Raw genomic sequence first — 23,538 nt, forward strand, 5'->3', positions numbered from 1 at the left:
CTCTGCTTCCTTTTGCCTTAGAATGATACGTTAATATGTTTCGACGTACGACAGGTACGTGTTGCAATGTCTTAATTTTATACCACAAAAAATATCATTTATATTCCTTGTATTTTATCTCTCCAGGAGATAGGTTGTGGTATTTGTTCATTCACTTCGGGGAACGAAACCTGATTATTTAAATGTGCTTGAAATACGACGTTCATCAATAGTTTGTTATTTTGCTCAAACACAAGAAGACATTGCTTCAGAATATTTCTCAGATATTTTACTAATTCTTTCTGCTTCAGGAGTAAAGTTTCAGAGTTTTACTACTTCAAGAATAAAGTTTCATGTTTTACTACTTCGGGAGTAAAGTTTAAAGTTTTACCACTTCGGGAGTAAAGTTTAAAGGTTTACTACTTCGAGAATAAATTTCAATGTCTTACTACTTCAGGAGTGAATTTAAAAATATTTACTAATTCAGGAGTAAATTTCATAATTCTACTACTTGGGAGTAGATTTCAGAGTTGTCTTTGCTTCAGGAGTAGAATTCAAAGCCTCACTACTTCAGGAGTAAAATTAATAATCTTACTACTTCTGGAGTAGAATTCAGAGTCTTACTATTTCGTGAGTAGACTCAAAGGTCTACTACTTCGGGAGTAGAGTTCAAAGTTTGCTACTCGAGGAGCAAATTTATGAGTTTAGTACTTCAGGAGTAAAGCATATAATATTCAGAATATTTCTTTTCAATTATTCTACCTCTTCTGGAGATGAATCATGATATTTTCACAGTCAAATACACGTTTATATTTATAGGCTTTACTACATATTATTATAGGCTTTACTACATATTATCACATTCACTTCAGTGAATAGATCTATATTTATAGCTTATATCAAAAGTTCTCACTCTTCAGAAATGGAACACAATCATCTGAACGTGCAGGCCTTAAGCATATCAAATTGTGATATCTTAGAATTTCTTTTAAGATATTGCTACTTCAGGAGCAAATCGAGGCATACATATGATGTAGAGAATTTATTTTCTTCTCTAACACATCTTCAATTATAATCACAAGCATATAAAAATATTATCATTTCTGATGATCATATATTTCTCGCAAACTCTCATTCAGCCATTAAGGGATATGAAATTAACATCATAATCCCTCATAACAATATTGTTCTTCAGAAACAAATTTGAGGCATAAATGATCCAAAATCAGTTAGGCTCCCATAGACCCGAATTAAATAGATCTCATTAGCATAAAAAGATTAAAAATACGAGTAGTAATAGTTTATTCACCTGACTTTCTCTTCGGGAGTAAATATAGATGCTGAGGAAGCTCTGACTTTTCTTGAATGAAAAAGTGAAGCCAAAGGAATACCAATCGTTCGACCCACCGTATAAAAGTAGAAATTTCAAAATTCAAAATTAACTACTTACCTTGCTCTTTTGTAAATCCAAGAATTGCGCAGGCATAGAAAATCAAACTCAGAATAAGTGCTCAAAATGAGAGAGTCTCGTGCTGATAACGTGTTATAAAATAATATTAAATGTACACAACACAAGAGATATAGCCAAAGAGAGAGAGAGAGAGAGAGAGAGAGATTTTTATTGTTCTACCAATTCTACAAATGGACCTCCTATTTATAGGAGGAAAATGGTGGCCAAGGACATGATAATAACTTGGAGGCCATGTATTCTTGGTTGTCAAGTTTCCTTGGTGACCAAGTATTCATGGTTTTCAAGTATATTAAATGGATATCCATCACTAATATTTACAACACAAATATACTACCTTGTTTTCTTGGTTCTTTGGATGGGCCTGTTATTTTGTTCCAATTATAATAGGATATTTGTTGTATTATTAATACTTGAACTAGAGCTTCTTATTCGTAGTTTAGAAGTCATACACCCCAAATTTGTCCATACATTCAATATCGGGTCATTTGCACTTTTTTTCCCCTATTTTGTGTTGGTCTTTAATTTTTGTCCCCCTCAGTGCAAATTTTTTTTCGCAGAATATAAATTTGTATTTTCGCATCATAATATCCAAGAAGTTATGTCTCATTTTCTTAAAGAACTTATGTCACACTAGCCACATGTTCGATTTTGAAGAGTAAAAATAAAGATCAGTCCATTTGAAGGGAAAAATAAAAACCAGCCCATTTGAAGGGAAACCATGCAATTTCTTCTTCAATATCTCTCTCTCTCTCTTTTTTTTTTTTTTTGGGTCTGTCTATAAAACTGGACTTCGTGAATTCAAATTTTCAACACTTATCTCAATTCAATAATTATTGAACCAAAAATTAATTAATACAAAGTTAATGCTTGTTCAGTTTGGATTTTGCACATTCTTTAAGAAACAATAATTGATATGCATATTTTACCATGATATTCATATTAATTGATATCTACTCTTAGATCTTGAGATATGTTATGGAAAATCAGTAATTAATGTTAAGGGTAAAATATGAAAAAAAATCTCTCTTGATATGCTAATGTGATAAGTAAAAGTGAAAATGTATTTTTAATATAGTGGATGAGTAAAAGTGTACTTAGGAAGGAGGTATTAAGAAATATGAGATATATAATTGTTAATTTGTTAGTGTTTAATTTGAATGCCTATTACTGTATTATATCTTTAAGATCCCACCATCTCAATTTATGTGGCATTTTTTTCTTTTTAGTTAGTCTAAAAAAGAGTGACTCATTTCTATATTTAGTACTCCCTCCATTTCATATTAGTTGTCCACATTACTAAAAATAACCATCCCAAAATAGTTGTTCATTTATAAAATCAAGATAGAATTAATTAAAGTTTTTCTTTTTTGACCTTAACATTAATTATTTTTTAAAGTGACCAATATTAATTAGAATATAATTTATTGGAGAGAAATAAAAGTAATATTGTAAAAAGACACTTTTATTTACGATTTCTTAAAGGGCATATAAAGGGGAAAGTTGACGAGTAATATAGAACAAAGGAAGTAAGAATTTAACTTTAAAATATTCATTTTACGATTAATAAATAATTTATAGCCATATAAATATATATGACTCATTTTAGGTCACAAATTTCAAGTTTTTTTTTTTTTTTTTTTTTTTGGTGCCAAATCAAACACACGGAAGGAGTAATAATCTGATTTTACTTTTAAAAAAAAATTGAATTATTGACATTATTTACGGAAAAAAAAAAAAAAATGAAACCGTAGGACTCGTAGATGGTGGGCCCTGTCACATTGTACTTTGATACAAAACAAGGTTGTGCCACACAAACTAGGAAGCATAGGAGACACAGTCCTATGCCTACTAGATTTCTAATGTATCACTTCCCACTCCTATTAGACTACTACAGCATCTCTCTCTTCTCTCCCACTTTGCTTCAATTTCTTACTTCTCATTATGTTTCCACCCTTTTCTATAATTCTTTTTATCCTAAGGTGATTTGGGTTTCTCTTAAAATCTTAGTTTTTTCCCTACAGAGCTTCTTGTCTCCAACTTGTAAGTTACCAACTTTAATTCAAGAATGATGAACTTGTTTGTTTCATCAATCTTTTTTTTTTTTTTTTGTTAATCATATGTCCTTTAACTGAATATTGATACTTTTATCATTGTTTATGAGAATGCTAAATTGACTGTTCTGTTTGATCTTTCAAAAACTAATTTGGGAAAGTCAAACAGTTCTTTTAGTTCTTGATGCTTTGGGTAAAGATAGAACCTTTTTTGGATTTTTTTAGTTGCATGGAGTGGAAAAAGAAAACAAGGTAAGAATCTAGAGGTAGTATATTTTTTCTTTTCACAAATTCGTGATTAACAATGAGACTCCTGTCGGTCCAATTTTAGTAAAATTATATTTATTTAGGTTTCCAAGGACTTTTTAAATAGTTTTAATAATGTTTTCCAAGGGATGAATGTGTTATTTTATCTAAACTCGTTTAGGGAAATTTTCGCTTGATGCCACACATTGCCTTGTGGTAAAGAAAACGGGTGATCATTATAATTAGAAACTAAATCTGTACTTACGAGAAGGTGCATTCAACAAAGAGTAGCCAAGGGTGTCACCTAATGATCAACGAAAGGATCAAATCCGCGTAGTGACAAAAAACATTAGGTGATTTCTTCCCATATGCATAAGCTGTGGTGGGCAGAATTATCCGATACTTGTGCGCCAATACTTGTGCTGGTGGGTTGTAGCAGGTACCAGTGGAATAGTAAGGGGTGCGTGCAATATGACCCAGACCATCATAAAACAAAAAGAGTAAATACCAACAAAAAGAAAAAGGCTGAAGAAATGGAGAGTCTAGATATAAATGGGTTAGTCTAGATATAATTGGGTTTACTCCTCAAATATGTATCATGATGCGAGGCTAATTCATTAGGACAATGCTTATTTTATCTCTTCCTCATTTAAAGAGGAAAAAGCAAGATCTTTTTTGGGATCACTTGTGATTTTCTGATGGACCTTTTTCAAACTCAGTACACAGAAATTCACCAAAAAAGTGGCGTTAGGTGTTTGAACTATACTCTGTATCATGTGCCTGCATTCGTTTCTCAGTTCTAGTTGGATATCAGATAAATCTCATGTTTCAATTTCTCTTTCATTTCATAAGAGAGTTGCTCAGCCTGTTACTCAATGTGGTTCAATTATACAAAGAGTTATCTTATTTTGCATGTGTACCACTATTTTTCTGTACTTGTTGGTTTGAATTGAAGGTTGCATTTCTTTTGGCTTTTGAGCGTGTACTGACCATTCCAAGCATTCAGATATTTCTGTTCGTAATGGACTTTACAAGTAGAGGCATAGCCTGGATGGGAAAAATTGGTGAAAAGCTGGAAAATCTTTGTTCTGATGTTGATGCTAGATCTCAGGTATCTTTAGTTGGTTTACCATACATCTCAAGTGCCATTTTCTTTTTTGGCTGTTAGCCTGTTAATTCGTTTAGCTTTCTCTTTCTTGGTTTTGTTTCACTTTGTTTTCCTTTGCTTGTCGTCAAATTGGAACATCCAGAGCGTTTCATGTTTTAGGACATTGCAAATGGTGCTCTCATGCACATATATGCACAAAATACGCAGGCATACATTTCATCCAAATTACCACCTCTTTGGTGTTCTTATTAGTCTTCATGCTCCTGTAATAATAATGGATATGTTGAACAGGGTAGACTGCAGCTACTTTTAATTGTGGCTAACCTCTATTTTTTTTGTTTTTTGTTTTGTGGGTTCTAGTTATTAGAATTAGGTTTCTGCCAGCTTTTAATGTTCCTTGACATGCTTTTGATTAGTTCATTAATTGTGTGTCGGCAGGAACCACTTGATTTTGTTGAAAGCCAATTGCAGATAGCGGGTGCAAATCTGAAACAATTTTGTTCAGAGTTTATTCAAGAAATACTCCCTGCGCCTTTGTCAGACGCCGAGGAGGAGACCAGTAATTTATCTTCAGAACAAAATAGGGAAGACCAGCATCCAGCTTCTGAGTTGTCAAACATCAGTGTGGAAGAAGATAATAAGGATGAACTTTCCCATTCAAATTCGTCCTCCGCCATGCTCGCTGTGGAAACTACTGAAGGAGTGCATGTTGAGTCATCACTTCAGCCACGAGCAGATAAGGCGATGAAGATGTCTGTTGAGGATAATTTTGAAAAGGCACTCTCTTTTGTTGAAAGTTCAGGAGTAGTTGCTTCTACTGAGGGAACTTTAAAAATGACATCACTATATTGTGAGGGTGATAAAGGAGTTGAAGGTCCTGCCAAATCTTCAACAATTGCATCAGCTGAATGTGTAGAATTTGACCCTTCTATGCAAGAGGGGAGAACTATAGATTTTGGAGCTAACACTTCGAATGTCTCATCATTAACTGGTTCAACTTATTCTAATGAGTCACAAGAAAGTGCTTTTCCCGATTTTGGCGAAACAAATTCTTGTGCAGCACTTCCATCAGTAACTAGTGGTATGCTTTCACTAGTCTTAACTCTTAAGACTGCTATATCTTCTTGTTGGTCCTTTATGATGCTTTTTTTTCCATTTTCTGTATAAGTTTTTCTCCATCAATTAGCATAGTATTCCCTACATTTGATTAGTAACCTTTTTAGTTTCTTGTCTACTTAGTAGCTCCGACTGCTTTCTTTTTGGTTTGCTTTTTTGCTGTTAATAAAATCATTCCATAAGTAGGTTGCTTAGTTTGAAAGCATTGCTTTGATGGACTAGGTAATTGTTGTATGTGAAACTGCATATAATGGATTGTCGTACAGGAAGTTACATAGAATTGATAATTGTTTTTGTGCTGACCAGAATGAACACCGTACTGCGATATCTTTTTTGTCTGGAATTTACTAATACCTTGAATGCTTGTTTGGCTCATTAGGAAACTATGAAACAGTCAGCATTCAAGCTGTTACCAATACAGTTGAAATTCTTCTTACCTTTTGACTTATTTTTGTTGTTTCTGTTGCTTTTGCTAATTGTTTGAATCTCCTCTTTATTGTTGCGTCCACTTTACTTTACTTGGATAAGCTGAATAAATTTATTATATTTCATTCCTGGTTTCACATGCTTAAAGCAGAAGTGTAAGATTGAGAAGATCTTTGGCCTTTAATACTCCGTTTCTAATGGATCTAAACAATGCAGAAGCCTCTGTGGATCATCATGTAAGACAACCAGCCACCGACTGGGTTCCTGAAGTGGAGTTTGATGGAAGCTGTGTTGTGGTAGATAAGGATGATTTGTCTTCAGCCTCTGAATTCCGTGGAGCTCATATTTCTCCCAAGGTCTTGCCTCCTTGCTTCCCCTGATTTTATCTTTTTGCATGAGATGCCGCTTTTTCTTTCTTTTTCACTAATCTGTTTGGGCTCCTTACTGTCAGCTTCCTTTTGTTTTAATAGTTTGTATGTGTAATCACTTATTTACTTTTCTGTTTGGAGGTTGTGGTTGAGCATGCGAGCGAGACTAATTGAATATGAAACGTTATAACATTGGACACAGTGTTTTTCTTTTGCTTTTTGGGTGTTCAACTTATCATTGTTTTGCTTTCAGAAAGTTATGCCAAAGCTGAAGGTAAAACCTGGAAAAAAGAGAAACAAGGACGCGACTATTTGTGAGGATCTCAGTGTGGAATTAGAGCAATCAAATGCAAAGTGCATGACAATATCTTCTCCAGATCAAAGCTTGGAATTGTCACAAGAAGGCTTTTGTGAATCAGATTGGGAGATCATCTAAACAGATAATCTCCAAGTGAAACTCCAGCAATGGTATGGAGAAATCATCTAGACAATTAAGCTTCAAATGAAGCTCTAGGAACAGTTAAAAGAGATTAGTAAAAATAAGCTCCAAGTGAAACTCTGTTATTGGTGTCTTGACATTCCTTAGACAAACTAAGGTTAATCGGCTTTTCAGATTTCTCATTGACTATAGTTCTAGAGATGGATGCGGCTTTATTTTTCTTTTGTGACACTATAGTAAGTTTTGCCTCAGTTATTATCTTTTAGTTATTGGTGAGTTTTGTTTCATCATATACACTCATGTTACTGAAGCTCAACGAAGCTTTGAACTTTTGGCCAAAACTAGTTTGTTTGGCCACCATCACCCCTTTTCTGAAGGTGTAATACCATTTAATCCAATGTCACAGATTTACATATCCATTAAAATAAGGCCAAACCCATCGACGATGACCCTTGTGGTCGTCATGATTTTTACCTTAGACATCTCAACTAAATCATGTTAATTAAGAAGACATCTGAGGTAGGGTTTGACTGTGCCATTTAAACACTTTTTGCTTACTTGGCAAGTTGCGTGATTTTCACACAAAACAGGTGCGTGGGGAGGCTTAAAAACAGATTTTTTATTTTTTTAAATTCTTTTTATTTCCTCCTCCTTTTATTTCATCTTTATTCTTTTTCTATTTCTTCTCCGCTTAATATTTTACCATTAACAAGCCTTCCACCACTGCTATCTTGCTTCATCGAAAAAAATGAAGACCCTCATCATTCTCTGAACATTGTATAAAATCAAAATAAAAAATGAATTTTAGGTTTCAAAAAATCAACCAAAAAAGAAAAAGAAAATCACCCACCCTTGTTTGTCTTATTCTTTGGCGACCCCCCCCCACCCCTCCCCCCCAACCCTCATTTTCTTCCCCACCAATCCCTCCCTCTTTTTGAAAATTTCAGCCTAAAAAAGGAAAAACAAATATGAAAATTTAAAGAAAAGTAAATCTAAAAATTTCAACTTAAAAGAAAACGGATCTGGAAAAAAAAAAGTTCGCTCTAAAATTTTTCCGGTAAAAGCTATTCATTTTCCGAAACAACATTGATTCAATTGATTTAAAGTGACGATTACACTATACATATATAGTTTTCAAGCTGTCTGTGAGCATCATGACATAACTAAGAAAAAGGGAACCAGGAGGCAACAACTCCCCCGCTCCCCCCACCCCACACTCTCCCCCCTCCCCCACCAGTGCCGCCACCACCACCAAATCTTTATTTTGCCCTTTGAATTATCAATAACATCTTAGTGTTATTTTTAAAATTATAATATTTTCATTCTTTATCCCCCTCAATTTAAGTGTTTTTTCTATGATTCAAATGATGACATCTTATTTCAAATTATGACTGGAAAATTATATCCTATTAAAACCAAAATACACCAACTCCCATGCTTAAAGCCTATTTTGTTCATTTTCTAGCTAATATTCAAATTTAAGGAAATGTCATAACAAAAAGGATGTAAAATGGAATTTTGTAGGTGTTGGACATGAATTGAGTGAAATTTGAGAAAAGTAGTACTTTCTTTAAGGTTGTGTTTGATAGTACATTTCACTTGAAAAGATATTAAAGTTTTGTAAGGTAAAATTTGACAATAATGTATGACCAAACAGTTATTTGATTATTTATTCATTGTAAAAGTAAAAAAATTATATGTCTGAATTATCATTTTTTCACGAGTTTCACACCCTATTATCATTTTTTCTCTTTTCTTACCTAACTATCACTTTTATATACTCCATCTATTAAAACACACCTCAAAACTAATTAGGTCAACTATCTGTTATTTTTTTTCCTATTAGAATTATCATCATCAACTCAATTAGGTGTATTCTAATACATATATAGTGATGATTCGGGGGTAGGAAAAAAAAACCACTACTAGTATAGTTAGGGTGACACTTGGGAAAAAAAAAACTTTATAATTGTAGTGCTTAGGAAAATATGTGGCAAAAGAGGAACAAAAAAGAAGACAAAAAGAGAGAGATAACTAGGAGAAGGGCGTGAAGGTAGTTGTGTCTTCCGTGGACAGTCCATTTATGGTAACCTTGAATCCAGTGATATGCATGTGTACAAATTGTATCTTGCATTAACAAAAGATAAACGAAACTCCACTTGTTAGTATTGTTATGGTATAAAGAAAGAAAAACAATTCCCACGAGTATGGCGGACAGTTATTTAAGACCCTCTCCACTACTTCTTCTCAAATCCCCTTCTTTATATACCTTTCCTTTCACATTTTCCCCATTTTCAGGTACCCCAAGATCTCTTTCTTTCTCACACATGGCCTCTAATTGTTCTTCTTCTAGTCCCACTAGTGGTTCCTCCACTACCCATCAACCTTCTCTTCTTGTTTTCTCAGGTACGTACGTGTATAATATTCCCTAACTTTTTTTGTTTTCTTCTGTTTTTGTAGGCAAGATTGTTGATTTAGTTGTTTAATTGAATTGTGGGTATGTAAATGTTGAATCTTGAAAACTACCCAGAAACCAAAAGGTTCATGTTTTTCTTGTTAGATGAGAATTGGGAATTTTGAATGCTAGTGTTATTTGGGTACTTGAGAATCTGGCATAGAGCAGAATTATTATCTTTTATTATGGTGTTACTTGCAGTTTTCAAGTTATTTCTCAAATACATTTTGTTGCCAGTGCCAAATGTGGGTGAGAACGTAGGCATTTTCAAGTTTAAAAGGAATTGGATTTTGTCCGGATAATCTGCTATTCCAACTAAAATAATTGGATCATTCCTAGTTCAGCTTTATTTCGTTTACAGTTTATTTCTTTTATTTTGAAAATAATTATATACCAAGAAAGGCCATTTGGTGGGTGATGGAGAAGAAATTCATATTAAATATATAAACGCAATAAAGGTACGTACGAAGGAGCCATTCCTGATGCAAGAATAATAGTAGGAGATACAAAGGAGTCTCCCATAATCGTGGGTTTAAACCAGGGATTGGTATTGACATCATACTTATTGCCGTAGTTATGGATGACTAAACTAACACAATACAAGATGAGGTCCCATGGTGTATGCTATTTGCCAACAACATTGAGTTAATTGACGAAATCAATGAAAGTATCAACCAAACATGTGAACTATGGAGAAGCACTCTAGAAAGTAAGGAATTTAGGATAAGTAGAAGTAATACTTAATCTATGCATTAGAAATTTAGTCGGCATAAAAAGAGTGAAGTAGAGGTGATATTATACAGGATTGTGGTGCCTAATGCAAACAATTAGGATACCTAGAGAAGGTCGCTTGAGAATAGTTAAGATGTTTGGTTATGTCCTGCGTCAACTTTCAGATGCATTGGTCGGCAGGTGTAAAACCATAGTGACTGAAGGTGTAATAAGAGGACAAAGTAGACCTAAAGTCACATGTAAAGGAATAGTCTTGGACGACCTATAATCTCTTGGAATCCATTCTAACCTAACAAAACAATAGGGCAGAACGGAAGAAAAAGATCTATATAGGTGATATGAATTAGTTGGGAATATGTTTTTGGCATGTTAGTATGTTTACTTTAGGTCCTATGTATTTTGGGAGTCTTTTAGTCCCGGCAGAGATTTTATGCCACTATAAAAGATAATGAACTCTTACTACTTCTTATTTTTTTTTTTGTGTAATATTGGTCTAGATGAGCTTAAATGGAGCAACATGATTAGTAAGATTCATATACCCGATCCCGATTTGCTTGAGATTGAGGTTTAGTTGTTGTTTTATTATGCATCAAGACTCTTGATGACTTTGCTTTCTAAGAACTTAATACTGCTACAGGTGGAACTGCATTTAATGGTGTGGTTGAAGAGCTTAAGAAGCTAACTACTCGTGTAGCTCATGTGCTCCCTGTTTCTGATGATGGAGGAAGTACTGCCGAAATTGTTCGTGTTCTTGGTATGGTTAAGAGTTCCAATCCTTTATATTCATTCATTTTAGTTTGCTGTGGACTGATATCTGAAGAGGAATGGTGACAATCTTCATTGGGGAAGTGCGCAACACTCTCCTGACTATATCTAATGTTTTAGGCCTTCCCAAGAAAAAAAGAGAAAAGTAAAGTTTCTTCAGAAATAAAGTGATGTATGACTGTTGGTTGTGTTGCTGACTACAGTTATGCTCATGAGTTTGTTCCCCTGTTATGTTTTTGCATCATTCTTTACGCATGTTTTCTGGCAAAAAGAATGAAAGATAAAAAGTTGACAGTCAATATTTAGGTGGTCCTGCTGTTGGAGATATACGATCAAGATGTTTGAGATTGTCTGACCAAAGCACCTCAGAGGCTCGTGCAGTCCGAATATTGCTTGGTCATCGTTTACCTCTTGATCCACGGATAGCCAAATCAGAATGGTAGTTAAAACCAGATAGTTTGTGTAACATCTTCCATCAATTCTTTTCATTTGCTCTATGACGCTTTTTGGTTCTTCTCCAAGAAAAACTTTGAAGCAAAAATGCTGCTGACATTTTTATTGTGGGTTTCTGGCTAGAAAGTCTTCTTCTTATGCATGCTCAGTGGGTAAAGTGTTATCAACATAGATTAGATGGTTATATAGAATAACTGCTATGTGATGGTAATGGGTTCCTTGGGCTTATCATGATTTTTCTTATATGATGGCTAAACTCAGGTGGAGTATTAACTACAAGATTCTTCAAAGAGGTGAGACAACAGATAGAGCTTGAGGAATGAACAAAGATGTTAGGTTTATTCTGGTGCAGATCTGGTTATCTGGGTTTGTAAACACCTGAACAATAACAACGGCTGTAAAATTGGAGGATGTAGAAGAAACCCATACCTGTCAGACAAGGCTGCATATAAATAATCTAGAAGAAATAAAAGATTCAGTATATCGAGAATTAATTCTCAGAAATTTGATAGGAAGAAGATACAAGCTTAGAAAACTACCTAGGTCTTGACTGCTTGGAGTAGTAGCACCCATATAAATGTGAAATTATTTACTAAAATAATGGCATCTTAAAGGAAAAAAAAGAAAGAAATAAAGAAAGACAGAAGAAAGAAAGAAAAAGAAGGAAATAAACAGAAAAAAAAGAAAGAACAGTGGTTTCTCTGTGAACCTTTTCATCTTTTATCGGTTCTACTGAATTCTGTATACCAACTTGTACTTGTTTATTGATCACGACAGGTATCAAATTGTGGAGGGCAGCCATGAACTTTGGCAAGGTGTCTCAAAACCATATAGGGAAACTATAAGAGCTTTCTTGGCTTACTTCCAGGATCAGGTTGGTCAATTAGGTACTACTACCATATTACCAACTGCTTCAATGCTTGGGGTTATCTTATTGCTTTTTAAGATGTTTCATTGCCTTGACAATTATTTTGCAGAGGGATAATCCTCTTCCTTAGATGTTGCTGACTTTGCTCTTCATCATTATTATGCTCTTTAATTCATCTTTGTCTTTTGTTGATGGACAATCTTTGTATCCAATGCTTATTGCCGCAATAGATAACTTTCTATATGCATGTAAATATATTCTTTTCATCAGTTCAGGGGGGAGTTACATCTAAGGGCACAAGTTGCTAAATGTGGGAAGAATAAGGAGTTCCAGTCCGTAATGGAATGGATGACTATATCTGACATTAGTGGTTTTAAGCAGTGAATTTTAACCCATAGCCCAAACTACCATGCTATAATTCTGTCATATAAAAGAAGTTCTGATTCTTGTTTATGATTTTATTATCAAGAATGGGTTCCCAATAGCTTCATTGTGCCTAAATAACACCTAGTACTGTTCTAGGCTGGACGTTTTTGCTGTTAGTAGGGTTATATAGACCTTCAGTTTATCTTGCCCCCTTCCAATCAATGATTTTAGATAGGGGACTGGGTTGATCCTAATTGAATCAAACTTCTGCTTATGGCGTTTAACAGCCAATGAACCAACCGAACACTTATTAATTGGGGTTAATTTGCAGCTTGAGTGTATAAATATTCACCTCTTGAGCACTTATACTGAATCATTCGAATCATTAATGTTCCTTCAAATTCTATCGTTGTACCAGCATTCCATGGTGTTGAATCAGATAATATGGTCGAAACTTCTGAAGCTATTTGCTAATTGTTGTTGTCATACATAATGATGGAACTCCCACTGGAAGTAATAAAATACTTTATACTTGCTCAGTAATAGGCTCTTTTTTGTCCTCTTGAATGATCGATTTTAAAAGTTGTTGGATTTGCTATTGAACCAGCTGTTGTCTCTTTCTGTTTTCAGATTCTCCGGCGTTCAGATGAGTCATTCTGTTTCAGCAATGGAAGGTATGTTACTAATTGTCTGTATAGCTTAATGTTCTCCTCTAATCATTGTTCTGGGTGGTTTATTTTCATCAATACTTGTAATAGTGACTGAAGTTGGTAACAAGACATTATTACACTTGCAGCATAGGGAACTTTTTCTTTGCTGGAGCACGAATATTCTTCCAGTCTCTAGATGCAGCAATCTTTTTGTTTTCACGGGTTTCAGAAATTCCAGCAGAAAGTTTGGTCCTTCCTGTGATATCTACAAATGAAAGGCTTACCCTGGGGTGTGAGTTACAGGTATGATCTCTACGTTGTGCAAAACTATTATCTACCCTCTCCTTCCTATGCCTTGACTCCTCAATTATTCTGTCTGGTACCTTCATCATCAGAACCTTTTGTTTTTATTTTTTAATTTGAGGTTGTATTTTGGTCGTACTTATTTGTTATAGATTAGACATTTATAAAGAGGCACAAGGAATGCAGTTCCTCTTTTGAACTTCAGTAAGTCCATTTTTTTTTTTTTTTCGAAAACTTTTGAACTTCAGTAAGTCCATTATATGCATTGATGTCTCTCCTGTGCCAGGAATATCTTGATCACTTTGTGAGGAGAGCATCAGGCACTTCTCCAAGCTTTTATTTGTTTTTTTTTTTTTAAGACGGATGTTGTTGGAGTCCCACATCAGTGGGTTAAAGGTACATGGTCTCCTTATACGGTCTTGGGCAGTCCTCCCCTCCCCTCCCCTCATGAGCTAGCTTTTGGGGTTGAGTTTGGCCCAAGGTCCATTTCTTTATCATACTTAATCTGGTGAAGGGAAAAATAATATTTGATAGGTGTGGCTAAATAAATGGAAAATGGCCATTTTTGCCAAGATGAAAATCATAAATCCATAAAACTTTTATAACCAGAATGAGGAATTCCCTGTTTGTATTCAGGTCTATTCTTTTAACTGTGTTATGCCTGCCTGATAAGGAATTCCTTTTTTCAGGCAATTCGTAATATCATTCTTCTACTTCCAATTGATCATATGTGCCTGAAAAGTCAATTGGATGCTTATTTTCTTTCTTTACTCTAGTCTAGGGTGTGAAGCTAAATAGCAGCTGCTGTCCATAATGGATATGAATAGTTCAGGGGTGGGCGGCGGGGATTAGTAGGGGGCTATTACAAATTCAAAGTTCCACATTGATCCCATAAATCCAAGGTTCAATGAAGGAATTGGTCAATAAATTGCCGAGTCATTTTTCAACAAATTGCTGCAGGGAAAGGCAACAATATGAAAAGAACAGGTCCAAGTTTGTGCTTGCTAAATTAGGGAATTAAGGACGGATGTCATCTTCTTTGAGATCTGCTTGATCAATTACGTGACTGCTTATAATCCATTCATAAGGTAGTAATCTTAAGGAAGTTCCCATAATTTATTTTTAAACTCATTTTAAACAACGACCGTCAAAGACCAGTGCTAAATAGTAAATACCAAGAACCATGACCTGAAGGTTATTATCAATGAGTAACTTGCAATATAAATTGAATAATATTTGAATCGCCAAGAATAGCACCTTGTAGTTATCTCAGAAGTGATGAAATTGAATTTCTATAGGAATTCATGATGATGGTCCTTCTAACAAATAAGGCTTAGAACAGAAAGTGCCAAATATAAAATCTGTTTCCTGTGCTCAAAGTGGTAGACACTGTTCATTAAGCCATTAGTATGACTCTCCTTTTTATGTTGATTAGATGTGAAAGTTAAAATAATGTAGTTAATGGATGTAGGCTTGCAGCTACAGTTAACACTTTTCCTTGTTGCACGTAACTGATGTGTAGGATGGAACTGTTATACGCGGACAAAATGAAATATCTCATCCAACCCATGGGTCCATGCAACCAATAGACAAGGTATAGACAGTTCCTAATCTTGATTTGTACTGTTTTTTGTTTCTTTTATTATTTTTTCCCTTAAAATTTTCTTGAAACAGAGACTTCTTGCAACGTTTATAAACTATAATCATGATAAAAATCTTCCTAAAAAGAGCTGCTATGGTCCCTACTGAAATGGGTTTTTACCAAACCTTGTTCTCATATTTTGTTCTCAGATCAGAAGCCCTTGATATATTTGGATAATCTATCTGGGACATACTTTTGATTCCTTGGATAGGTTCAATAACTAACATGGATAAGAACTATTTAATATCTGGTTGTATGTTGTAGATTATTTTAAAGCTTAAGTATGACATAGCCTTTTTAAGGAGACTTGTTTACTTGGGTAGTTGGGTTAACATACTCTTGAATGATGAAGCCTCATGTCTGTGAGACTGCAAAATAACCTTCTCACTCTATAAAATAAAGAAATTGATGCTTATGTTATAGAGTAAATTGGGACGGAGGGAGCATGAGATGCTTATGTTATAGAGTATTTTGGATATGCTTTGTACGTATGGGCACTTGGGGGGTCTGTATAAAAGGGCCCCTGCATAATGGCTCAGCATGTTAAATTGATCTAACCGAGTGATTTCAAAGGATTAAGTTGGTGGATTGGCACTTCGGACTGGAGTGATTAGTGAGTACTGGGGACTGGTGGAGTGGTGGTTAATGTAAGGCAGTAGTCCAAGAACTAACATGGTCATGGTTCTTAACTTTGCTAGATATTTTAGTTTTATACCTCTGTTTAATAGTATGATCTGTGCAACAGCAATCCAATATGGATAGTCATGAGTATTCAATAAATCTAGGGTACTTGCTATGTCATTTTTTGCTAGTGTGCAGTAGGTAGGTCTTGCCCAAGTTAACCAGTTCACCTTTTGAACCTTGTTGGACAGGATGCCTCTTCAGCCCCAGCACTTCCTTCTAGAATAAAACGGGTATTCTACATGTCCAGTGAAGGAAGCAACTTATTGCATGAGGTAAATTTGCTGCTTGTTCTTATTAATTGAAAAGTTGTTGTTGTTGTTGTTGTTTTTTTTTTTTTTTTTTTTTTTGAATTGAAAAGTTATTGCTTTTCTAACGTGCTAAAAACTTGAAAAATTTGAAAAGAAAAACTTGGAAACTTAGAAATGAGATTTACTGCATTTCTTTTGTCACGGTACAAGGAAATTATGAAATCATTTTAAAATTAAATGTTAAACTTTTTGATAGAGCTGGTAATTTTATGATGGTAAAAGAAAGGCCTCCGCAGAAGAACTAAAAATTAAATGTAACTTGAGAAACTTAAACAAAAACTTGGAAAATGGGAAAGGAGATTTACTGGCATTCCTAATATCACCATATAAGGAAATATTTTGTATTAATTAAAAAGGTCAAATAATGAATACAAAGAAATAATGAAGTTTCTAAAGATTAATTATAGTTACAGTTCTATCCACCATGGAATACATTAACGAAGGTGAATCGATCAACATTTTTGTGGTTTAATAATATATAGATTAATGGAAAGTTTATTTTAGCTGTCTATGATCTTCCGACTGCTGATATTTACTGGTTCTTTGCCCTATGTACAGGTCTTCCCCAGTGTAAATCCCACTGTCTTGGAACAGTTGAGAAGCGTTGACTGTATTGTATTTGGCATGGGCTCCCTCTTTACTTCCATCTGTCCCTCTCTGGTAGAGTAGCGTGCAACATTAGTTCTTCCACAGTAGTTCATAGACATGAAATGCATTGGATGGTGCATTATTACGACTCAGGATTTGTTGTTTCTCTTATGATTTTTGATATTATACTGTTCATCCCCCATTATTAAAGCATGTGCAAGCATCTGGTTTTGTCGAGTCGATCCTGCTTGTACGACAAGCTAAAAAATGTAGGTCGAAGATACAAGCTGATAGTGGCAAACTAATTTGTTTTCTTCAAGTGGAGTTCATCTTCTCAAGCACGACATTGTCATCACTATTATGTTAGCATTCTTCTCATATCTAAAAAAGAAAGGAACAAAAATAATTTACTTAGTGATTTTTCTCCATTTGAAGGTTTTACTTGGAGTGGGGGAAACCATCTCTTTGCGGTCTTGTCCCAAGGTAATTTAGGCCATGCAAATAATAACTGATTGCTGCTTGCTCGGTCAAACTTTGTTGACTGTGTCAATGATTTCCTCATATCATTGATGTTTTTCTCATATCAATGATATTAATCTCTCCTTTCCCTTCCCCAACAATTCTTCTTCTTCTTCTTCTTCCCAGGTACTTCTGTTGAATGGTACTCATGATCGAGAAACTAGTGGCTTTAGTGCTTCTTGCTTTGTGACTGCCATTACTGATGCCTTAAATCGAACTTATGGAGGTCCTCATAATTGTCTTAAAAATCCTGTAAGTAGCTAAGCATTCAAGTGTTTCTTCCAAACTGACTAATTCATATGGTTTTTTATTTGATCAGAAGATCATTTGGCTCTTATTGCTGTAATTAATTTGTTTTTAGTTCATTTGGCAACTAGCTGAATGTACAACTGTAGATATCATGTACTTGCACAAACAATGCCTTGAATCTCTGTCATGAAAATCAAATTTTTTATTTTATTATGGTTTAATTTTTCTTTTCAGCCAAACAAATATATCAACACCCTTCTGGTGCCGAAAGATGGCCAAATACCTGTGGATATAGAAAGCCTGGCTTCTCAAGGAATTTTCAATGTGGTATGTTCCTGTTTCATGGTTATAAGAAATGCTTCTTGGTAAATCAATAATGTACTTGATCAGTTTCTATTGTTCATGGGATTTCTCGTTTTAATTTCAAAAACCAAGTGCTCCTTTGAGCCTCTCTACCTTCTCAAGGTAGGGCAAAGGTCTGCGTACGCACTACCCTCCCTAGGGCCCACTTGTGGGATTACAATGGGATTGTTGTTGTTGTTGAAGTGCTCCTTTGAAATTTGTCTCATAAATGTCGTTAGATCCACAACATTTGATTGCTTTGCTGGTGATCCTCTTCAGTTTAAGTGACAAATTGAGTTCTTGTAGGTCACTGTGGATTCCATCCATGATCCAAAATTGGGAGTGCTTTTTGATCCCAAATCACTGATTCAAGCACTTTACAAGCTGTTGACTGACGCATGAGCCTGAATGCTACTGTGACTCGTCAAACCTTAATTTATCAGAAATTTCGGAGCTTGTGGCACAGTAGTCTTCTGAAGTTTCTCCCTTTTTGCACAACTTGCAATGGTATAAAGTTTCTCTAATAGGCAATCGGGTAACCTTGTTTTGTTCATACATCTATTCATTTTCGTAATAATTTTAATGCTGCTATGGCAGAATCTGAAGAGAAACAGGCTCTTCCTGAACACTTGTAGATAACAATTCAAGCAGCTCTGCATTGATTTCTCCATGAAGTCCGAAGGATGATGGTATGACTTCCATAGTTCCACGTAGGCATTGGCTTTGATCTTATTCAGCTCTCACTGGGAAAGAATATCGTGTTCACAATTGATCTGAAACACATCTGTTGTTTCAAATTATAAACGAATTTGGACATGCACAGAATGAATTTTTTTTGGCAACCACAACTTGTTTGGGGTTGAAGCATAATTGGTGTTGTACATAATTATATTTTCTGTATATCAAGAACCTTATTTTTAAGGAAAATATTCACTCTTATAGAGCTGCGTATGATGTATGTCTTTATGTTCTAGTGCTCCTGGTTTCTTCTTGTTCCCTTTGTTATGATTTTTCGCCTTTCCATATGTAAACAAGCAAAAACCACTTGAAAACTAAAATGCATGAGTAGTTAATTACTTAATTCTCTTCTGAAGAGCTTATATAGGTGCGTAACAATCTGAGCTTTCCTAAATATTCCCCTTCTAATAAACTTGTCTTTTTTTCTTCTTTTTGCATCCTCAAAAATAAGAAGTCTTTCAAATATTGCTGATTCACCAGCTTTTTGTAGCATTTTGCAGCAACCTGCAAACTGAACTCTTTAGTAATTCATTTTTGAACTGCAAGGAAGAAACAGGCTTCTCTTATAGGAGAAAAGAAAAGGACGGAAATTAGAACCAACTTGATACCATACATGAAAATGTTTTCCATCTTCTTTATGTTTGTTCCTTTTCCTGTCACATTTAAACCAAAAGAGAAGCGTTGGTGATTTGCAATTAGGACAACACAGTGATCAAGTACTCCATTGCTATATGAGAAAACTTTGTCATGTGCCAATGAAGGAGCTTCATTAGTGCCAATAATTCCAAAATTATGGTAATAAAACTTATGAGAAAGTTACAAATGAAAGGTTCGTTGCAACACAATCAGTTGAGGGCATCAAACTGCGCGCACACCATATTTTATTATCATAAAAAATCAGTCTATAATATATAACTTGTCGTGCTTTCCAGGGAATTCAACCGTTAATTGAAAATGATAACATTTGAGTAACCTTAATATATCACCACAACGTTAGTACTATAAATACCATAGTTACTCTAAGCATTTCATCCACAACATTCAAACAGGGACATATTAGAATCAACAGAAAATTCAAGTGGTGAAAAATGGGTTTAACACTCAATTGCAAGCTTGCCTTTTTCGCTCTACTAGTGTTAGGAATGTGGGCTTCCCAAGCCACATCTCGTGACCTGAACAAAGCCTCGATGATCCAGAAACACGAGCACTGGATGGCTCGCTTTGGACGTGTGTACAGAGATGATTTAGAGAAGGCAAAAAGGTTCAAAATATTCAAGGACAATGTTGATTACATTGAGTCGGCCAACAAGGCTGGAATTAGGCCTTATAAATTGGGCATCAATGAATTTGCAGATCTGACAAATGAGGAATTCAAAGCCACTCACAACGGATACAAAATGTCTTCTTATCAAGAGTCATCAAAAACCATATCATTCAGGTATCAAAATGTGACTGCTCCAACTACCATGGATTGGAGGACAAAGGGCGCCGTTACTGGAATTAAGGATCAAGGGCAATGTGGTAAGTTACCATTAAGTTAATAATAACATCCTTTCAATGAATACACTGCCAAAAAAAAAAAAAATCTTATTAAGCTGATAATGTACAGGATGTTGCTGGGCATTTTCCGCTGTTGCTGCTACTGAAGGGATCAACAAGATCAAAACTGGTAAATTAATCTCTTTATCTGAGCAAGAACTCGTGGACTGCGACACAAGTTCAGATATGGGATGTGAGGGAGGTCTCATGGATGATGCTTTTACGTTCATCATTAAGAACCACGGGCTTACTACTGAATCGAATTATCCATACAAGGGAACTGATGGCACTTGCAAAACTAGAAAGGAATCCAATGATGCTGCTAAGATTACTGGTTATGAAGATGTCCCAGCCAATAGTGAATCTGCTCTGTTGAGTGCTGTTGCTAACCAACCAGTATCTGTCGCCATTGATGCTAGTGGATCAGATTTTCAGTTCTATTCTACTGGTGTTTTTACTGGAGAATGTGGAACTGAGTTAGATCATGGTGTTACCGCAGTTGGATATGGAAAAGCTAGTGACGAGACAAAGTATTGGTTAGTCAAGAACTCGTGGGGGACTAGCTGGGGCGAGAATGGTTATATTAGAATGCAAAGAGACGTTGATGCTGAGGAAGGGCTTTGTGGAATTGCTATGCAAGCTTCTTATCCAACTGCTTGAATAGCTTCGAAGCTTTGTGGGAACTTGCCGTTGATTCTTCTATGAACACTATTGTTGTTCACCTTGTTCATATATATTTTATGTGATGTGTTCACTATGTATGTTACAAAATCGTTGCATGTAAATTCTAAGTGTTAAACAAAAGTTTGTATTTGAAAAGTTTCAGCATTCAAGAATGAAGTGCAGATTTATCTACTTTCAAATCGTTTGTCACCACTTGGCCCAAAATAAGCAATTCTTGTGTAGACAGAAAAACCAACTAGCAGTAAGTAATGTTGGAATAGATACATCTCCCTTTCAACCTCATGTATCGTCCCCTTCCCAAGCATAGTCCATTCTGTATCAGCAAGTGCTTGAACTTACTATTGCTCATGCAGAGGCCAAACACACTTACAGGATGGTCAAGTGTAGTGTGGCATTTCCTGTAAAAACTCTACTAAAATAAAATTGGAATTTTAGTAAATATGCATTAGCACCTACAGCTGCTGACTGGTTAGCTACTGTCTTCAAGAATCCATTCTCTTTCTTTTCAAGAGCCCATTCTCAATGGTAAGAGCCTGCTATTTGATAAATTCAAAGGCATTCGAAGTGAATCCAGTATAAACATGGCTGCTTCCCTCCTGCAGTCGCTATTCCTTGAGATGATATTATGTATGACTTTCCAGTTTGAATGTTTATGATCCCTTCTCAGCATCAAAACCATGGAATACATCTAAGAGTCTGTGCTTTATCATTATGCTCATTAATTTGTATTATGTGATATATTAGTTAAGACTTAAAAATTGTTTTTAGAGTGAGAGGTGACCGCATACTCCTTCCCGCAATCAAGAAACTGCTCCTTTTTTTCCTCCAATCTATGCATGATGAAATAGTGCATACATTTTCATATATGAAATATGTGTTGGTAGATGATGATGACTTGGTTTTTTTTTGGGGGGGGGGGGGTGTTTCTGGGAATTTATATGAGTTGCTTCGAACTCCTCATTGGTCAAGGCTGCAAATATGTTGATGTTCATTTTATTTCCAACATTTACAGAATCTATGTACTATTTGACTTGAAAATTCTGTGAGGCTTATCTTTCAATTAAAAGCTTCTGCCATAGAAAGACTTGTGGCTGGTGAAGTATTGGACTAATATAATCAGCGGAAACATGTTCCATGATAGTGTCATTGCTTTTCCTTAGGTGATTTCAAAAGTGTAGAACAGTTTTCTTGTTCTGACATTAAGTACATTGCTATTTATTTGAGATGTTTACTTCATTGGGGGGTGTCACATGTTCATAAAATAAGCAACTATGGAAATGACAATCTCTAGGTAGATTATGGAGCAAACTTGAATCAATTTACTGGTGAGTAAGAGTAATCTTTCAGGCTGACAGCTCTGAGATTCTATACAAAATATTTCTTTATTGGTACAGGAAAGACAGAGGAAAACATAGTGATCAGATGTTTATGAAGTAAATTTTTGGTTGGTTGAGTAAAGGTACTGCCAGATGCACAAAAATTTCTGCTCTATTTTACAGTGCTAATTACAGATTCTAGGATATAGTACCAAAGTTGTGGATGCTGTTTCTTTGATTCCAGAAACAACAGCGTCACCGTCTTTGCTCCAGCGATCAACCCATATTCATGTAATAACTGCATCGGTTTTTTAATCTATAAACCAAACTATACTAGATTGGGTTTTCAACATCGGTTTTTCTCGGATTTTTTTGGGCTTTTTATTGTAGTTTAATGAAAAGTACCTTACTACAACATTTGCTTTGATATATAAATACGAGGTAAATATCACTTGATGTCATATCTCTCGTTGGAGAGTTGGAGCCTGGGAGAGTTTCATTGTTTATCCAAGTAGTAGAAGTAGATTAAACTTTTTTTGTTAGATATGTTTTGATTTAGTTTCTGATTGGGCCTTTTATGAATTACTTATATGGGCTTCAAAACTTATGGAATATTATAAAAATTAAGTCATTTTTTTTTTTTGCACGGATTGTCCTTCTTTTGGGGTGGTCTTTAATTTTTGCCCCTTAAATTGCTGGTCTTTAATTTTTGTCCTTCGCTTGAAAAGATGGCCGAAAATACCTTAAGCGTTCGGTTCGAACCCCGCTCAATAAAAAAAAAAAAAATTCGCAAGGCATATTGCAAAGTCATCTTACGCATTTGCCTTGGCCTAAGGCATAACTAAAAGTTTGCCCCTTAAGGCATAGACTTTGCCTTATAAGGCAAACATTTAGTTATGCCTTAAGGGAAAAGTTCATGATGGTAGTTTTTTAGTTAAATTTTCCGTAAGGTATAGACTTTGCCTTATACGACAAACTTTTAGGTTTTGCCTTTTTGAAAAAAAATTTTTTTTATGATTTCTTTTGGGGATTTTTATTTAACCGCCCATCTTTTCAATTTTTTCCTTGGGCCCCATAATAAAGGGCCAAAAAGAAAAATTTTTGCCCCCTCCGTGACTTTGTTTTGCCTTAGG

The 23,538-nt window shown here is 35.0% G+C and overlaps 3 protein-coding genes across 7 annotated transcripts; all 3 read left to right on the top strand.

Moving 5' to 3' along the window:
• The first annotated feature begins 3,268 nt into the window (after nucleotides 1-3,268).
• LOC132044321 (uncharacterized) lies at nucleotides 3,269-7,564 on the top strand. Of its 2 annotated transcripts, none has more exons than XM_059434822.1 (5): nucleotides 3,269-3,490; nucleotides 4,727-4,858; nucleotides 5,294-5,936; nucleotides 6,614-6,753; nucleotides 7,019-7,564. In XM_059434822.1, the coding sequence occupies exons 2-5, from the start codon at nucleotides 4,769-4,771 to the stop codon at nucleotides 7,199-7,201; spliced, it is 1,056 nt and encodes a 351-aa protein (XP_059290805.1). In that variant the 5' UTR covers nucleotides 3,269-3,490; nucleotides 4,727-4,768; the 3' UTR covers nucleotides 7,202-7,564. The 2 variants fall into 2 exon arrangements, with proteins under 2 accessions (XP_059290805.1, XP_059290796.1); XM_059434813.1 differs by having other exon boundaries at nucleotides 4,754-4,858.
• Nucleotides 7,565-9,208: 1,644 nt separating this feature from the next.
• Nucleotides 9,209-19,101, top strand: LOC132044337 (uncharacterized protein YNL011C). 4 transcript variants are annotated; one of them, XM_059434829.1, is made up of 14 exons: nucleotides 9,209-9,610; nucleotides 11,029-11,145; nucleotides 11,463-11,595; nucleotides 12,387-12,483; nucleotides 13,474-13,517; nucleotides 13,640-13,796; nucleotides 15,319-15,390; nucleotides 16,311-16,394; nucleotides 16,989-17,090; nucleotides 17,454-17,501; nucleotides 17,664-17,789; nucleotides 18,021-18,113; nucleotides 18,435-18,635; nucleotides 18,726-19,101. In XM_059434829.1, the coding sequence occupies exons 1-13, from the start codon at nucleotides 9,412-9,414 to the stop codon at nucleotides 18,528-18,530; spliced, it is 1,368 nt and encodes a 455-aa protein (XP_059290812.1). In that variant the 5' UTR covers nucleotides 9,209-9,411; the 3' UTR covers nucleotides 18,531-18,635; nucleotides 18,726-19,101. The 4 variants fall into 4 exon arrangements, with proteins under 4 accessions (XP_059290812.1, XP_059290816.1, XP_059290821.1 ...); XM_059434833.1 differs by having other exon boundaries at nucleotides 18,435-18,593; XM_059434838.1 differs by having other exon boundaries at nucleotides 18,435-18,593; nucleotides 18,743-19,101.
• A 706-nt stretch (nucleotides 19,102-19,807) lies between these two features.
• On the top strand, nucleotides 19,808-21,262 carry LOC132044365 (senescence-specific cysteine protease SAG39-like). Its single transcript, XM_059434861.1, has 2 exons — nucleotides 19,808-20,387; nucleotides 20,476-21,262. The coding sequence occupies exons 1-2, from the start codon at nucleotides 19,955-19,957 to the stop codon at nucleotides 21,063-21,065; spliced, it is 1,023 nt and encodes a 340-aa protein (XP_059290844.1). The 5' UTR covers nucleotides 19,808-19,954; the 3' UTR covers nucleotides 21,066-21,262.
• The last annotated feature ends 2,276 nt before the right edge of the window (nucleotides 21,263-23,538 follow it).

The sequence above is a fragment of the Lycium ferocissimum genome, chromosome 2 (genome assembly GCF_029784015.1).
Source record: "Lycium ferocissimum isolate CSIRO_LF1 chromosome 2, AGI_CSIRO_Lferr_CH_V1, whole genome shotgun sequence".
NCBI lineage: Eukaryota > Viridiplantae > Streptophyta > Magnoliopsida > Solanales > Solanaceae > Lycium > Lycium ferocissimum.

Bases quoted from the DNA above. Each gene is read 5' to 3' on its own strand.
- LOC132044321 (XM_059434822.1), top strand. From the start codon at position 4,769: ATGGACTTTACAAGTAGAGGCATAGCCTGGATGGGAAAAATTGGTGAA. The intron at 5,937-6,613 runs GTATGCTTTCAC...TAAACAATGCAG, and splicing joins ACTTCCATCAGTAACTAGTG to AAGCCTCTGTGGATCATCAT. The intron at 6,754-7,018 runs GTCTTGCCTCCT...TTTTGCTTTCAG, and splicing joins GAGCTCATATTTCTCCCAAG to AAAGTTATGCCAAAGCTGAA.
- LOC132044337 (XM_059434829.1), top strand. From the start codon at position 9,412: ATGGCGGACAGTTATTTAAGACCCTCTCCACTACTTCTTCTCAAATCC. The intron at 17,091-17,453 runs GTAGAGTAGCGT...CTCCATTTGAAG, and splicing joins CTTCCATCTGTCCCTCTCTG to GTTTTACTTGGAGTGGGGGA. The intron at 18,114-18,434 runs GTATGTTCCTGT...GAGTTCTTGTAG, and splicing joins CTCAAGGAATTTTCAATGTG to GTCACTGTGGATTCCATCCA.
- LOC132044365 (XM_059434861.1), top strand. From the start codon at position 19,955: ATGGGTTTAACACTCAATTGCAAGCTTGCCTTTTTCGCTCTACTAGTG. The intron at 20,388-20,475 runs GTAAGTTACCAT...GATAATGTACAG, and splicing joins TAAGGATCAAGGGCAATGTG to GATGTTGCTGGGCATTTTCC.